Genomic DNA, 17,887 nt, shown 5'->3' on the forward strand with positions numbered 1-17,887 from the left:
TGTCATTTCATTCAAGCCCAGAGGACAGAACCGTTTGTTACAACAGTTTTATTGAGTATTGCGAGAACATCTACTGGCTGAACAGTGAACTGCAACATAACTATATGTTAAATATTAAAATGTAATATGATAAAAATGAACCTTTTAGAATATGTAATTTTTTTAATACCTATACCTTAAATACTAATACGATTTATATTTCAGGATTTAAAATTTTAAATCTTTATTTTTAATTTTTATTATTTTCATTTTTTGAAAATACATAATGTTCTATTTTTATTAAGTACTTCATCATTATACAACACTAGAAATGATCCAAGTCACCAAAGAATAAATCAATAAATATGGGTGTTATGCTCAACAACAATGAATAACAACAAAACATAGCAGTAACACCCAAATGATTAATAAAAAATATATTTTATTGCATCAAAGATATAAAATGGCTACTAAGCTGAATAGTAAAATTGCATATAAAACAGGGGAAAACAGACAGCAAAAAATCATATGGAAACGTATCCAAAAGTGGGTATCTTTTCTTGGTATAGATTATACAATAATATAGCAGCAAAGTGGATCAACAATAGAATGGGTATAAAAACAAATAAAACATATAATACCAAATCTATCTGCCCCAATGCTCCAACGTACATTTCGCCAGGTGGCTTTCTCAAGGAGACTCCTTGAGAAAGCCACCTGGCAAAACGAACATTGGAGCATTGGGGCAGAGAGATTTGGTATTATATTTCCTTCTATTATATATTTTATGCATTGTGGTATACCCTCTAGTATGTTTTGATATATAAGTACCATGTGTCAGTTTATTGGTCTAGTATTTATTACAAGAGCCCATAGATACTGATTAGTAGATTTCTTAACGACACTATATTATTTATGAACAACCTTACTTACATGTTTTTATACCCATTCTATTGTTGATCCACTTTGCTGCTATATTATTGTATAATCTATACCAAGAAAAGATACCCACTTTTGGATATGTTTCCCTCTGATATTTTCCTGTCTGTTTTCCCGTTTTATATGCAATTTTACCATTCAGCTTAGGAGCTGTTTTATATCTTTGATGCAATAAAATATATTTTTTATTAATCATTTGGGTGTTTCTGCTATGTTTTGTTATTATTAAGTACTTCATCATGTTACATATGTTAATTATATTTTAGTATTAGATACCATTATATGTTATTTTTTTTTTAAAACTGTCAATCCCGCCTAAATGTGTATTTAAACAGTGTCTTTGCACACTAACCAAATATACCCTGATGAAGGCTCCGCTCCGGAGCTGAAAACCGGTTTGTGATTTTTGATCCTAAATAAAGGTATTTATTGTAATTACTGCATCCTCACTAACGTCATTGTCAGCGCACCAGCATAACCTTTATATATGAAGCATGATAGGTCATATTGCAACACTGCATTTATTGACTGCCAATGGTGTCACTTGTGACCTAAGCAATATCAATATGACAAACAAATAAAAATAGCAAAAAATCCAAGGCTGTAATTTTTTTGGTCACAAGTTCCAGAAAACTTTGCCTTATTGGAATTCAATGTACAGTAAGTCATATGTGTATCTGCAACTTGTATGCAACAAGGCTGTAATTTGGCTGTTTTTACGGCCAAAATTGCAAATCTAAAATAGTCTCACAGCAGTAAGTTGCAAATGAGTCACATATGTTTTTGGACTCACAAAAAAATCACATATATGTCGCATGCCACAAAACTGCGTAGCTTAATAGTTGTTTTGCACTTATGAAATTGAAAAGGCTAAGTAATGAGAATTGCTCTATTTGTTTTAAATGTGACTTCTTCTAAGTCAGAGATGTCAAAATCAAATACAACTCGAATACACAAAGGGCCAAAATTAAAAGCTTGGACAATGTCGTGGGCCAGCCTTGATATTTATAAAAAAAAATATGTACAATTAAGGAAGTTTTTCCTTGTCATCAAATATAACGATGATCCTTTTCATATGGAAACAAAGGGGTTGTCCCACAAATAAAAAACATTTTAATTAATAAATAGATTTTAGAATAAAATAAAATATTGTAATAATAGAACGTTATGTAAGAGCAGTGAAAAGAATATGGCCCAATGTAACATACCTGGCGGCGTCTTTGCATAGTGGTCCATCTCCCACTGTGCAAGAGCGCGCACTTGATCTCCAATCCAGAATGTCTCTCTGGCTTCCCTCCATGCTGTCTGTTTGTGTCTGTTTCTGCTGCTTAAGGGCGGCGCCCGATCACTTCCTGCTTTTTGTACCTGCTGCAGGCACACCCCTTGTGCGTCCTCAGCCTATTGCTGTCTGTCACCTGGTATTTAACCCAGCTGGTCCAATTAACCCATGCCTGAGCATTGTGTTTCATTCAGTGTGGTCTTTCACTCTGAATGTGCCAGGTCCCCTTCTGTGTTCTCTTGTCTGCCTATCCTGGAGGCTGTATTTCCAGGCCTGTCTGAACACGCTCCTTGCCTGTTCCTCCCGCCTTCTAGGGGCTGCATACCTAGACCTGCTCCTGTATCTTGCTGCTGTGTCTGTTCTTGTCTGTATACTCTTCTAGCCTGTTTTCTGTGTTTCTCTATGTCCCTACCTTTCCTTTTTCTGCAGAGTCTGAACTCGTACCTAACTCCTGCTCGTTGTCACTGTACTCCCGTTTGTGAGTTTGTGGTCCACTCGCTACTTCACAGCAAGTACCCTGTGGGTATCTGGTTCTGCCTTTCCCTTCCTGTCTGTTCCGTGTGAACAGAGCCCTGTCCCCCCTGCTCTGCCTTTGCTCACCGCTCCGGCGGTTCTAGCCTGCTCTGCCTTTGCTCACCGCTCCGGCGGTTCTAGCCTGCTCTGCCTTTGCTCACCGCTCTGGCGGTTCTAGCCTGCTCTGCCTTTGCTCACCGCTCTGGCGGTTCTAGCCTGCTCTGCCTTTGCTCACCGCTCCGGCGGTTCTAGCTTGCTCTGCCTTTGCTCACCGCTCCGGCGGTTCTAGCCTGCTCTGCCTTTGCTCACCGCTCCGGCGGTTCTAGCCTGCTCTGCCTTTGCTCACCGCTCTGGCGGTTCTAGCCTGCTCTGCCTTTGCTCACCGCTCTGGCGGTTCTAGCCTGCTCTGCCTTTGCTCACCGCTCCGGCGGTTCTAGCTTGCTCTGCCTTTGCTCACCGCTCCGGCGGTTCTAGCCTGCTCTGCCTTTGCTCACCGCTCCGGCGGTTCTAGCCTGCTCTGCCTTTGCTCACCGCTCCGGCGGTTCTAGCCTGCTCTGCCTTTGCTCACCGCTCCAGGCGGCCTTGTCCTACTCTACTCTTGCTCACCACTCCAGGCGGCCTCGTCCTGCTCTACTCTCACTCACCGCTCTAGGCGGTCTCGTCCTGCCCTGCTCTCGCTCACCTCTCTGGGCGGCCTCACTCTGCTGTGTTTGTCCGCCACATCTGTGGTTCTGTTCCTGAGTCCCAGTGTGTACTGGGTCCTATCCCGCCTGTGTTCCTACCTGCTAGTACCTCCCTGTCTGCACTCTAGCCGTGCTTGCCTGTACCCCCCTGCCTGCATACCCGCCTGCCTGCATACCAGTCGTGCCTGCCTATACCCACCAGTCTGTGTGCCAGCCTAACCAGTCTGTTCCTGTATTCCCCTGTGTGGGTCAACAGCCATGTCCGGGGTCTGTCCTGGAGTAGCACCTGGTCCCTCTGCTCGGTTCCTCCTTGGTACACTGGCGTCGTATGCCGTCGTGCAACCCTGGTCGGATCGGGTGAATACCTAGTTACGCCCCTCCAGGCATTCACTCTCCGGCACGGTCCAGTGGAATCACACGCACACGCCGCTCAGCCCGGGCGTGTGCATTACACCCAATAGTCTAATTTAAATATGTAATATTAAGGATAAAAAACTTTGAATAATACAGATAAAGTATGATGTCAACAAAAGTGTCCCCAAACACAGTATGATGCCCCCACAGTGATTTCTTCCACAATACCCTCCACAAATTGCTGATAAGCTTTTATCCCTTTTAACTTCCTAACAAAAAATATGTTTAAAAAATAATGCTTATTTAAGTAGACATGTGATAAATGTTATATATTAGCTATGTGTGATATAACTATCTGATTTAAGGGCATAAAAGTTAAAAGTTGGAAAATTGCAACATTTTTAAATTCTTTGCCAAATTTCCAATTATTACCCCATAAAGTGACCCCCGGTCAGAATTGGAAAATGTGGTCTGTTCAGGAAGGTGAAAACATTAAAACACTAGAAAACACAATTTGTTTATTAACCAAATATTTTAAAAATACCTAAACAGAAGGCGTAGTGTGAGTAGTTTCGATTGAATTAGCACTAAAATGCATATTATATTGTATAGATCCCCATAGATTAGAAAAGTAGATTCAACTGAAATAAACTAAAACCCATTCTTTAGCATGTCAATAAAGCCAAAATTATCTATTTGAAGAAACTAAAATGTATTAATAAATCTAGAAAACTATAATGTAGAAATATAATGTACTAATAAATCTAGGAAACTATAATGTTTGAAAAAGAGAAAGAATTAATATAAAATACAGCAAAAAAAATGACAATTCTGTTCATATTTTCTTCAATTGTGGCTGTGTAGAGAAAAAAGAGGAAAGGGCCTAGAACCGAATCTTAACGCAAATCTAATACAAAGCAAAGAGAAGTAGTAAAGGCAGTAAATAGTACAGTGAATGAGATAAATGTGCGCATCTGCGGCCTGACTGATGATGGTATGATTTTCTACATAACGAATGTAATGTACATTGTTTTAAAAACTTGAGTTCCCAGTAGGGAGAGTAATTGGAATAATGATTACATTGGGGGTAAATTTTGTAGCAGTCTTTGACAAAGCTTTAGAATAATGCTGTAGGTTTATACATATTAAAATGGATAACTCAGTTTATGATGACTTGTGGCAAACCAAGCTCTGCTGTATGAAGCAGGGCCGCACGCCGCACACCAGGGCCGGCGTCAGCACCCGGCGCATCCGGGCAAATGCCGGGGCCCTGAGCAGGGGGGGCCCTCACCGTTGGGCACCCCGAGCGCTATGTGACCCGTGAGCGGAGAGCGGTGTCAGCACCGTCTCCCCCCCGCTTGCTCAGGGCCCCAGCACAATATTTACCCCTCCCCGTGCCTCCGCAGCAGCTCCTGCTTCCTCCGCGGCTGCTGAACTGTGACATCTCAGGTCAGAGGGTGCGGTGACGTCTTTACACCGCGCTCTCTCCTGAGCAGTCAGAGAGCAGAGCGGGATGAGGCCGGCGATGCTGGAGTCTGGAGCAGCGGCAGCAAGTGAGACGTGAGGTGAGTATTTGATTTTTTTTTTTATTGTATGGAGGCCTGTGGCAGTATAAGGGAGGGGGTGAGGTGGGGGTGTGTGACATCCTGCATGGGGCATTATAAGGGGTGTGTGTGACATCCTGCATGGGGCATTATATGGGGGGAGAGGTGACATCTTGCATGGGGCATTATAAGAGAGGGGGGTGTGACATCCTGCATGGAGCATTATAAGAGAGGGGTGTGTGACATCCTGCATGGGGCATTATAAGGGGGGGTGACATCCTGCATGGGGCATTATAAGGGAGGGGGGTGTGTGACATCCTGCATGGGGCATTATAAGAGAGGGGGGTGTGACATCCTGCATGGGGCATTATAAGGGAGGGGGAGTGTGTGACATACTGCATGGGGCATTATAAGGGAGGGGGAGTGTGTGACAGTCTGCAAGAGGCATTATAAGGGAGGGGGTGTGTGTGACATCCTGCATGGGGCAAAGTAAGGAAGGGGGGGTGTCATCCTGCATGGGGCATTATAAGGGGGGTGACATCCTACATAGGGCATTATATGGGGGGGAACAGCCTGCATGGGGCATTATGTGGGGGGAACAGCCTGGTGGGGCATTATGTGGGGGGAACAGCCTGCGTGGGGCATTATGTGGGGGGGACAGCCTGCATGAGGCATTATGTGTGGGGAACAGCCTGCATGGAGTGTTATATGGGGCCAGTATCCTGCATGGAGCGTTATATGGGGGCCAGTATCCTGCATGGAGCGTTATATGGGGGCCAGTATTCTGTATGGAGCGTTATATGGGGGCCAGTATTCTGTATGGAGCATTTTATGGGGGCCAGTATTCTGTATGGAGCATTATATGGGGGCCAGTATCCTGTATGGATCGTTATATGGGGGCCAGTATCCTGTATGGAGCGTTATAAGGGGGCCAGTATTCTGTATGGAGCATTATATGGGGGCCAGTATCCTGTATAGAGCGTTATATGGGAGCCAGTATTCTGTAGGGAGCATTATATGGGGGCCAGTATTCTGCATGGAGCGTTATATGGGGGCCAGTATTCTGTATGGAGTGTTATATGCGGACCAGTATCCTGTATGGAGCATTTTATGGGGGCCAGTATAAGGTGTGGAGTGATTCGCTGGTTTCTGAGCTATTGTGGAATTTACAATAGATATCACTCATGTAATGTAAGAAGTGAAATCTTTGCATTGTACTATATATATATTTCTCTTTGGTATCTGTGACCATGGCTTGCCCCCCCTAGTTTTGATCCTGGGTACGCCCATGTATGAATATATAATGTATAAAAAGTAATGGATACAGAATTTAAATATACTAGCTAAGTTGTAGATATTCTTACAGTTGAGATTTGTAAGATCGTTATTATCAGATAGATGTCAATTAACAATGTTTGGTCTTTCAGCTTTTAGATTATGTAAATACTTTTATGCCCCAAAATGACAAAACTGGTTTTAGATTATAAAAATACATGCACAAAATAGGTACTAATTCATATCTTTGTATTTCTTTCTAGCCTTTAAGAGACCAGACAAATGGTGGTTACAATGTATTCAAGAACATCTGCACTTTTTCTCCTTCTTTGCACTTCTGCATCTTGGAATGTAAAAGCCACAACTGAAGTAACTCCAACCGAGGGCCATTCGCATGCTGCGACTTCAATAAGCTCAGACATTGTGCCTCCTCACACACCAGCTTTTACATTAGGAGAAGCTACAGTTTATCCTCTCTTGAACTCAAGTTCTAATTCAATATTTAATGACAGCACAACAACTGAGCACTCAACTAAGCTGTCACTTTTAACTACGCCTGCACCTGTGAAGAACAGTCCTGAGACTGAATCTACTACTGATTCCACAACTTTACATTTATCGGGTGCTGTACCAGAGACTGGAAACATGAGCAGCACAGTCAATGCTTCGACAACTTTGCATTCATCTGTTGCTACATCAAAGACAGGACAAGTGAGCAGCACAGTTGACACTAACAGCAATAACACAAAAAGTGTTCTTCCAACCCAAAAATCATCAACTCCTCAGCTCAATGCAACAACACTACCAGCGGAGACAAACACAACTTTAGTGTCAGGTAGGCTGGCAAAACTTTTCATATTGGTCTCTGTAAAATGGAAGCTAAAATAATTACCCATTATTAGATATGATCAGATCGATCAACCTCGATTCTTATTTTATAAAAATCTCAGGTCAACAGGAATTCAAACAATTTGTGATCCGATTCGCAAGGAAAAAAAAGCAGACACAACTGTGCGGGCTTCCCTTTAATGCCTAGCAGTGATTATGTCAGATGGTCTAGAACAGCCAATTGGAGGGGACTATCACAGGGATTATAATAAATGCGGACTGGTCAAGTAGAGGTCATTTTAAGATTTTACAGCCTATTGACAGGAGATCAGAGCACATAGCTGATAACAAATAATGATAGAAAATGGTTTAAAAAAATCTGATAGTGGTGTACTACTGCTTCTCTGAAGCACATTAAAAATGGGAGTAGTTGTCTCAGGCTGTGAATAATAATACAAAGATTCAGATGGTATAGGGAGGTACTGTACCTTCAGAGCCAGTGTGTCTGGGAATTGATTGAGCTGTGATATCTCAACCCCAGCATTTAATTGTATTCTTCAGTCTGCAAACAAGTGATTGTGTTTATTTATTTTTCATTTTTTATGTTAAAGACAAATAAAAATCTCCACATTCCAGAAATGTAAACACCACTGTCTACCTAACACAGTGTCCGGGTTATATAAATAAATAATTTTTTGCACACTTATTTGTTGTAATAGTTCAATATTAGACCTGTGCATGTCTCCTGAATACAGCGGCCTGTTGCAGGTGCTAGCTGTTGGGACATTACCTGTTGTCTTTTCTGATCCCATCTTTTTTGTGAAAGGCTCTGGGATGGTGTTGTTTTTTTTAAACTCTTTTAAGGACACATTTTATTTTTTGAATCAGTGTTTTAATAGTTCAATTTTGCAACTGTACACCGGTCAACCATACTGCAAGGTGTGGCTGCATGTTACTTCCTGGGTGTGAACCTACGTGTAGCTACATAGCAACAAAGCATTTTAGACTTACTTTGCGTTTTTTGTCAAGGAGGATATGATTTAAACAAAAATATAAAAAATAAAAAACCTACCAAAGAAGGTTACGTTTTTACATAACTGTTGTGCTAGTCTAATTTAACAAGCATACACGCCACAATACTGCTGACTTTTAATGCACCTCCTTTCTATGCGTTTACCTACATAGCAACATAATTTTTTAACTTAAGAAAACCAACAGCTCACCACACCTGTAATGGGTTCATCCAGGGTGCTCAGCAGCTTAGGCAACGGTTGTCAATATATTCCAGTAAGAGAAAAGCCAGCAATCCATCCTTCTAAAGAAAACTTTGTGTTTATTGTATCTTTAGTCCATAAGTGCTAAAACCACTGAACACAGGTCATCAAACACTGACGCATTTCTGAAGTAAACTTCCTTTTTAGTGATGAGCGAATGTGCTCAGATAAGGGGTTAACCGAGCATGCTTGGGTGCTTACCGAGTATCTTTGGCGTGCTCGTATATTATGTTCGAGCTCTGCATGATTTGCGGCTGTTAGACAGCTTCAACATATGCAGGGATTGCCTGCTTGTTAGGGAATCCTCATGTGTTGAGGCTGTCTAACAGCCACAAATCATGCAGACTCAGGGACTCGAACATAATATAACAGCACGCCGAAGATACTCGGTTATCCGAGCACGTTCACTCATCACTATTCCTTATCCATAGCCAAGTTTACTTCCAAAATATGTCAGATGTGCTTTCCTCGTACTGGAACATACTTTTTTAGGGTTAAGGAACTTTTGTTACTGGGGTGGGGAATTTGAACAAAAAAATCTATAATAAAAATAATTTGAAAAAAGATTACATTTTTGCATAACTGTTTTACTAGTCCAATTTAACAGACATATGTACAACAATTTTGTTGTTTGTTGACGCAAGTTCTTTACCATGAAAGTTACATGTAACTACCAAGTACCAACCAACGTAGCATTCTTTGTTACGTTTTTTTGCCGAGAGGTTGTGTGGAGGGAGAGGTGAATAAAAGTGTTTTAACAAAAATGAAGTACGAAAACATTATGCACACACGATTTACTTTTTTTTTATACCATACCTATTGTATAATTCCAATTTGGCAACTGAACACCCAACAACTATACTGTAGGATTTTGCTGCATTGTGATGCCATGTCCCTACCTCCCGGCATTTGCAGTTATGTGGTCCTTTTTATGCAGCATGAATTATTCTCCTTTAAACTAATATCTGAAAATAAATTATTACACTGAATCTAGGAGAAATATATCTTTGTACCGTGTTAGGCCCTTTTCGCACGTCCGCATAGAACCTGTATCGGAAAAAAACAATACCGATGTCCAGTGTTTTGGACCAGTGTGTCATCAGTGTGCCATCAGTGTGCATCTTATATTGGCCCTTCTCATCCGTGCTGCAGGTACAAAACGGACATGTCTCCGTGTGGTTTACATGGACACATGGTTCGTGTAAAAACACAGACATGTGCAAAGCAGCATAGGTTATATTGGGTACCTGTGGCATCCATTAAAAAAATTAATAAGGTTTGATATAAATGTGGAAAATATATACAATGTTTTGAGTAGTCAGGGTACAGCTTGTATAACAGTGTAAATTTGATATGCCCTCTACCTCTTGAAGCTCATCAAGAGAATACCAAGAGTGTGCAAAGCAGTCATCAAAGCAAAAGGTGGCTACTTTGAAGAACCTAGAATATAAGACATATTTTCAGTTGTTTCACACTTTTTTGTTAACTATATAATTCCACATGTGGTAATTCATAGTTTTGATGCCTTCAGTGTGAATGTACAATTTTCATAGCCATGAAAATACATAAAAATCTTTAAATGAGAAGGTGTGTCCAAACTTTTGGTCTGTACTGTACATATATCTCTATATATAGATATATATATAATTTAGCTCCAGCAGCAATAGATAAGTGTATTTCCAACCTTTTTTTTTGTTTTAGTTAAAAAAGGGAAAGGAATGAATTACTCTGAGACCGTTTTGACATCCATCTTTAGCACTATCTTAGCTGTGGTACTGTTGACCATCCTCGCCTTCTCTTTCAACAAATTTAGAAAACGAAGGTCTCAGTACTCTCACCAACCTCTCCATGAAAATATATATGAATCAGGTAAGACTTGAAATAGTATAGAATTAGTCAAATACCTGAAATTATTACGAAGAACCACCAGGAAATATCATGCTACAAATTAAAATCATTGAATTAGCTTCTTTTGATGTAGAAGTGAATCTGTATTTCTTATCTTATATGTTGGCTTATTTCTTTAAAGTAATTAATATAAATGTAACAAAATGTTTTAAAAAACAATTCAGTTAAGCCACTTGGTGTTCAAAGTGTATAGGAATGTGCATGTCCAACTACTGAGCTGAGTACATCACACGGACAGTTCTCTCCATAGTAATCTGATGTTCAATGTAGAGAATATGACCTGGGAGCTATTTCTAATAATTGCTCTGCAGCGAACATACACTAACTATAAAGACAACTAATCGTAGGGAGACTGACTGAACCCACATGACTGTAAGCACTGAGCTCAATAGGTGGACATATAATTATAAACCAGGTGGCACCATATTATGTATGTTAATACCATAATTCCTGAGTGGATTGTTTTATAACAGCATATAAATTGCAACTAATATTCATTTTTTTATAATCTATACTCCTCAATATTGAAATTGCAACACGAAGAAGAAAAGGTTGTAGAATTATGAATCACAGGATTGAAGAACATTTTAATGAGAGGCAAATGATGAAAACACAAAACATTTCAATTTATTCAGTATAAAGTATGAGCGCCATGCACAGAAATACATGCGATTACATACCTTGTAATGCTATCAATGTCGTTATTAATGGATGTCTGAGCAATGTTCTGCCACACCACTGAATGCACTTGGGCACACAAAACATCAAGGTCTGCTGCTGGCAGCTCTCTTTGCAATTGCAGATCAATGACGTCCCAGATGTGCTTGATGAGAGACAAGTATGGAAATGCTACAGGCCATGGTAGCATGTTTAAGCCACAAAGATTACTCACAGTAGCACCAGCAACATGAGGCATGGTGTTGTCATGTTAAAAAATGGCCTAGGTACACTTCGGAAAAGTTGCACCGATAAATCAATGTAGCATTAAGCTGTTCATGTACCTGGATTTTAGACTAGAGGGGTCTGACTACCATACATTATTCCTCCTCATTCCATAATCCCAGGAGTAGGACTGGTGTGACATTCCCTCGTGATGGCCTCTTCATGGCATTGCCCAAGTGTTCTTATCAGATTCCAAGAATAGCGCATACAGTTCCATTCTGTTCTGCTCGCAAAATTAGACATCATAAACCACTGCTCTCAAAGGCTATAATTGTGAAGAGCATGATGGCAATGGAGGCTGGAATGGAAATCTATCTTCAGCAAGAAGTCCCACTTTTGACTTTAACTCAGTGATAGCTGCTGATTGGCTTGGAGACCATGTGGACAACACCATGAAGATGCCTTCATGATAGAACATAAAAGCCTCCTAGGAATTGTTTTTGAACACTACAATGAATGCTGCTTGTGGTACTATCAGCAGCCTGTGTGACCTAAATGTGCTAATATAGCCTGCAGAATCTCCAGACTTGTCTTCCATTGATAATATCTGAACCATTATTGGTCTTCAATTGCAAAGTGAGCTGTCCACAGTGAACCTTGGTCATTTGAGTGCAAAGTGCATTGAGCATGGCAGGACATTTCTCAGGCAACCATTATTAATCTAATATGAATATTTCTGCACGTTGTGCTCATACTTGATATTGAATAAATTAATATGTTTTGAAAATGTTGTTTCCATTTTTTTATCATTTGCAGATCACTAACATGTCTATTGATCTTGTAAATTTGATAATTCCACGAGTTTTCCTTCGGTGTTGCAATTTCAGTCTTGTGGAGTATAAAGTGGATGTGATATGTAATGGAAGGACAACCCATTTAAAGTTCTACTTTTTTTTTTTAAATAATATCACTTGTTTATAAAGATAAAAATACAAACTTAGAAAAGATATGTGCTATCAGGTAATACAGTATGCTTGCACAGATTCAAACACAACCTGTTTGAAGACCTGCTTGATGTTCTGAAGTAAAAGTGATATTGGGAGTAATAAAGTTACATTTTATTGTTATTTTTATCCATAAAATGTTTTTACTTTAGAATTAATAAAAAACAGGAAAATTAATTAAACAATAGGAGTGTGTTCACGCATTCAGGATTTCATGAGGATGTAGTTGCAAATTCTAAATGGGTTGTACTAGTAACTGACCCTTCTCAATGAAGATAGTCATGTCACTGATACATCGTAACTACACTGTGTGCAGAATTATTAGGCAAGTTGTATTTTAGAGGATTATTTTTATTATTGATCAACAACTATGTTCTTAATCAACCCAAAAGACTCATAAATATCCAAGCTTAATATTTTTGGAAGTTGGAGTGTTTTTTTTTAGATATGGCTATCTTAGGAGGATATCTGTTTGTGCAGGTAACTATTACTGTGCAGAATTATTAGGCAACTTAATAAAAACCAAATATAATCCCATCTCACTTGTTTATTTTCACCAGGTAAACCAATATCAGTGTACAAAATTTAGAAATAAACATTTCTGACATGCAAAAACAAAAAAAATTAGTGATCAATATAGCCACCTTTCTTTATGATGACACTCAACAGCCTTCCATCCATAGATTCTGTCAGTTGCTTGATCTGTTTTTGATCAACATTGCGTGCAGCAGTCACCAGAGCCTCCCAGACACTGTTCCGAGAGGTGTACTGTTTTCCCTCCCTGTAGATCTCACACTTTTTGATGGATCACAGGTTCTCTATAAGGTTCAGATCAGGTGAACAAGCGGGCCATGTCATTATTTTTTCTTCTTTTAGACCTTTACTAACCAGCCACGCTGTGGATTAGTTGGATGCATGTGATGGAGCATTGTCCTGCATGAAAATCATGTTTTTCTTGAACAATACCGACTTCTTCCTGTACCACTGCTTGAAGAAGTTGTCTTCCAGAAACTGGCAGTAGGTCTGGGAGTTGAGCTTCACTCCATCCTCAACCCGAAAAGGTCCCACAAGTTCATCTTTGATGATACCAGCCCATACCAGTACCCCACCTCCACCTTGCTGGCGTCTGAGTCAGAGTGGAGCAGTCTGCCCTTTACTGATCCAGCCTCTGGCCCATCCATCTGGCCCTTTGAAAAATCAGTCTTAAGATATTTCTTAACCCATTCTTCACGTTTTATTTTATCTTTCTTGTTCAAAGGTGGTCGTTTTTCAGCCTTCCTTACCTTGGCCATGTCCCTGAGTATCGCACACCTTGTGCTTTTGATACTCCAGTAATGTTGCAGCTCTGAAATATGGCAAAACTGGTGGCGAATGGCATCTTGGCAGCTTCATGCTTGATTTTCCTCAATTCATGGGCAGTTTTTTGCTCCTTTTTTGGCCAACACGCTTCTTGCGACCCTGTTGGCTATTTGCCATGAAACGCTTAATTGTTCGGTGATCACGCTTCAAAAGTTTGTAAATTTCAAGACTGTTATATCCCTCTGCAAGACATCTCACAATTTTGGACTTTTCAGAGCCCGTCAAATCTCTCTTCTGACCCATTTTGCCAAAGGAAAGGAAGTTGCCTAATAATTAAGCACACCTTATATAGGGTGTTGATGTCATTAGTCAACACCCCTCCTCATTACAGAGATGCACATGACCAGATTTACTTAATTGGTAGTTGGCTCTCAAGACTATGCAGCTTGGAGTAGGACAACATGTATAAAAAGTATCATGTGATCAAAATACGCATTTACCTAATAATTCTGCACGCGGTGTAGTTACAAATGCATAAAAATAGTGATAGTGTTCCTTTTAATTGAGCCTGTAATGATTTACTTACCTTTCCATCTGTTTCTTTAGAGGGATATACTCCACCTGAAGATACCCTGGTGATTTCTGGAGGACTATATGATGCACCCAGGATTTATAATCCCAATATGACAGTTTTAGAAGAAGATGACTCTCAGCCTGACTATATTTCATTTAGCAACAGAACAGGCCAATTTAGGCTTGAGTTCTTACCTGGTGATAAGGACATGGACCCAGGATACAATGGTTCCTTAAGAAGAAATGTTTGATTTGAGATTTTTTATGATTGATGGAACGTTACTATTCTTTAGGTAGTATGAATTGCCTTGAGTAGATGTTTGTTTTCTAAACACCCGTTTTATAAATCTATGCTACAAGTTATTCTGTTCATGCTTAGAGTCTCTACCCTAAGGCTATGTGCCCACGATGCAGAAATGCTCCGGATTTTTTCCTGAGCGCTTCTGCATCTCCCTGGCAGAAAAAACGCATGTGGATTGTACATGCGTTTTTCCTGCCAGGGACATGCAGAAGTGAAGCGTTCTTCACATGCATTTCTGCATGCTGGTTGACAAGCTCTTTCCAAGCGATTTTAGCATCTCTTGGAAAGTGCTTGTCAACTTGGTCACACTATATAAATCCATGCAAACGGCATGGATTTATATACTGTGACCTTAAAGAATGTTTAAAAATAAAAAAATAAATCTATACTTACCTTCTGATGGCCCCCGGAGTCTTGCTTCGCTCCGTCCTGGCGTGCGGGCAGCTCGCGGTACACTACATTGAAGGACCTGCCGTCATATGACTATGACGTCAGCGCAGGTCCTTCAGTCCACCACGATCTGCTGGCAAGGGAGGACAAGCGGAGGCCATCAGAAGGTAAATATAATATTTATTTTTTATTTAATTCTTTTTTTTACAGGTTTTATGGTACCCGGGTCCGGAGGAGAGTCTCCTGTCCTCCAGACCCGGGTACCATCCGCACATTGAAACGCTTGGATTCCACATCTACAGATGCAGTGATGCGGAATCCAAGCGATTCAATGCAAGTCAATGGCGGTGAAAACGCAGCGCTTAAGCAAATTTATTGGTAGTGCTGCGTTTTTTTACGCAATGATAACCCGCAGCGGAAATTTCCGCAGCATGTGCACAGCACATGCAGATTATCATTGGGGAACATGGCAGGCCTTCTACCATGAGTTTTTTAAAGCGTTTCTGCAGCTTTTTTGCCACTGCGGAAACGTTTAAAAATCGCATCGTCGGCACACAGCCTAACGATATATTATTTGAGTGTAATGTTTGGGCAGTGGTGCTGTCTAGTCTTGCCACATCTCATGTCAAAGTGCCTTATATGTCACTACTATGTTTTCTCTTGTTCTCAAAACATTACATTAAGTTTTTTAATTGCCAACTCAAAATGGTGTACACTTTTAAACTTTGCATTAATATTCTGAAGTGCCTAATTAGTATAAGAACTCAGTAATACCGTTTATTATCAAATAATGCTTTTAAGCTGCCTTTAAAAAAAAATTCTGCCATCATTGTTTAATGTATAAACCTTTAGGCATTATAAGTGATGAAACAATACAGAATAATATAACATAATGAGCATTTTGCCAAATGTTGAAAAATTGCTAAGCCTCTGCTCTCATAAACTATTTATTCAGTGTCTGTATTGGATTCTTATTCTTTATTTGCATACTGGTAGTGAGTCATACCACTGCCATGTATGAAGGCTTAAACAAAATAGCAAGTTAATGAGTTTTTCTCATCTTATTGAATTGGTAAAATCCCAAAGTGCTTGTAAAAAACAAGAAATTTACTTCAATATTAAATTATTTTCCTTTATCAAGAACAGAGGGATTTATAATTCTACAGTTCACTGCTCATTGCCTAAATTACTGGCCACCATTGAAGTGTCTCAGGTAACCAGTTTCCTAGACGTCCTTGCAAACTTTTGTTCTAGAGCTTGTAAATGCAGCTGTGAAGCTGGCTGGATCTGGCCAGCTTCAGTGCTTCCATGCTAAAAAGGAAAAGCTAACAATGCCACCAGTCCGAAATATCTATCTTTAGGATCACACTGCCCCCTGTCCAGTAGGAAGCTGGGTGGCAGCAGATCAGTGCAATTCTAAAGAAAGGAGATGAGAAAACTCTTTTAAGATGTGAGTTTAAGGTTTCCTGCCATTGGCATCACTGTTTTTATTCTCTGGAATTATTTAATTGAAATTTGTCACTGAATTCATGTCGCTCAAACCACGTGAGGCATGAATCACAGCATCGCTGCACCCTTGCAGCCAGGCATATTTTTCTCTGAAATGCTCTATGATCTCAGAGAAAACATAGTTTGAAGAGAAAGTTATAAATTTGAGGCTGGATTTCCGGCCGCGCACATGACATGAAAGGGACGTCTTAAGAGAAGGGGAGGAGAAAACCTGTATAATGAAGACCAGAGGCAGTCTTATCTTCCTGGAAGAGTGAAGTAATAAAAGATGATTTATCTTAACAAGACATCCAGGAGGCAAACAGCTATGACTAATTACATCTGTATACAACCTGTATGCCCATATTAACTCCAAGATTTCAAAAGGGTGACAGATTCCCTTTAAGACAGTAGGTTTGGTTAATAGTCAGTATGGTGGTATCACTACTGCATATGTTGGTAATATGTGGTTAAGGTCTGGCAGTATTATTTGTATCCATTGCAGTATTGATGGTAATATTGATATTGCTACAGTTGTTTTTAGTAATGATCAGTATCTGGCATTCAATCACTGTATGGTGGAATTATTTGTGCATAGAGTGGCAATATAATTTCACCATATAAATAGCACCATAAATGGTACCACTGGTCTTGCAGTAAATTTTAATTCTCTCCAACATCAGGCAGGATCATATTTATAAAAGGGACCCTGATATTGGGAAGTGAGGGTGCATTGGGTGGGACTTTACGGGTTAGTGTGCATTCAAATGCCATTGCTGAATTGCATTCCCAGTCTGGCCCTACCCCCGAGGATGATCCTCTAGACTTAATTTAACTTTCAGCTGAGGTTGGACCAGTCCTCTAGTAGCTCTAAATAATAGACGGTGATGTGTAGTGCAGTCCCTCTCAGGTTTCATCCAGTTAACCTGGCTGTGCTCTAGTACATGTCTACAACAGAGCTTCTACTGTGAGGGTTGATGTCACAGAAATGGGCTGGAGCCTCCTTCATTATAGTGCAGAGCTCATACTAGGAAGCATCAGTGAGGGAGTGTGCTGGTAACTAAGAATATCAATGCACTAAAAGACGAAGTTGCATATTGATGAAAGAGATATCATTCAGAATAGGGCTCTATATTAAGGATCTGAGAGGAGGAGGTTGAAAGGAGTAATGTACTGCAGGATAAGGCTCTGTATTGAGGAATTGAAAGGATATATTGCATGATGGGGCTGTATACAAAGTAGATATGTACTGCAGAATGAGGTTCTGTATAAAGGGGCTAAAGGAAAGATATAATGCAGGATGGAGCTGTATATAGGGTCTGAGAATAAAGATGTACAGAAGGATGGGCTGTGTACAGAGGGATGAAAGGAAAG

The 17,887-nt window shown here is 40.1% G+C and overlaps 1 protein-coding gene across 5 annotated transcripts in view; it reads left to right on the forward strand.

Moving 5' to 3' along the window:
• The window catches only part of LOC141225924 (uncharacterized), a 32,020-nt gene extending 16,036 nt beyond the window's left edge, over positions 1-15,984 (forward strand). For all 5 annotated transcript variants that reach the window (XM_073667113.1, XM_073667115.1, XM_073667112.1 and 2 more), the window contains exons 2-4: positions 6,830-7,401; positions 10,370-10,537; positions 14,368-15,984. In XM_073667113.1, coding sequence (XP_073523214.1) covers positions 6,849-7,401; positions 10,370-10,537; positions 14,368-14,585 — 939 coding nt within the window. In that variant the 5' untranslated portion in view covers positions 6,830-6,848 and the 3' untranslated portion in view covers positions 14,586-15,984. The remainder of the gene's footprint in view (positions 1-6,829; positions 7,402-10,369; positions 10,538-14,367) is intronic.
• The last annotated feature ends 1,903 nt before the right edge of the window (positions 15,985-17,887 follow it).

Source organism: Phyllobates terribilis, unplaced genomic scaffold (assembly GCF_046119375.1).
Source record: "Phyllobates terribilis strain yellow unplaced genomic scaffold, ASM4611937v1 Scaffold_2__4_contigs__length_985480577, whole genome shotgun sequence".
Lineage (NCBI taxonomy): Eukaryota > Metazoa > Chordata > Amphibia > Anura > Dendrobatidae > Phyllobates > Phyllobates terribilis.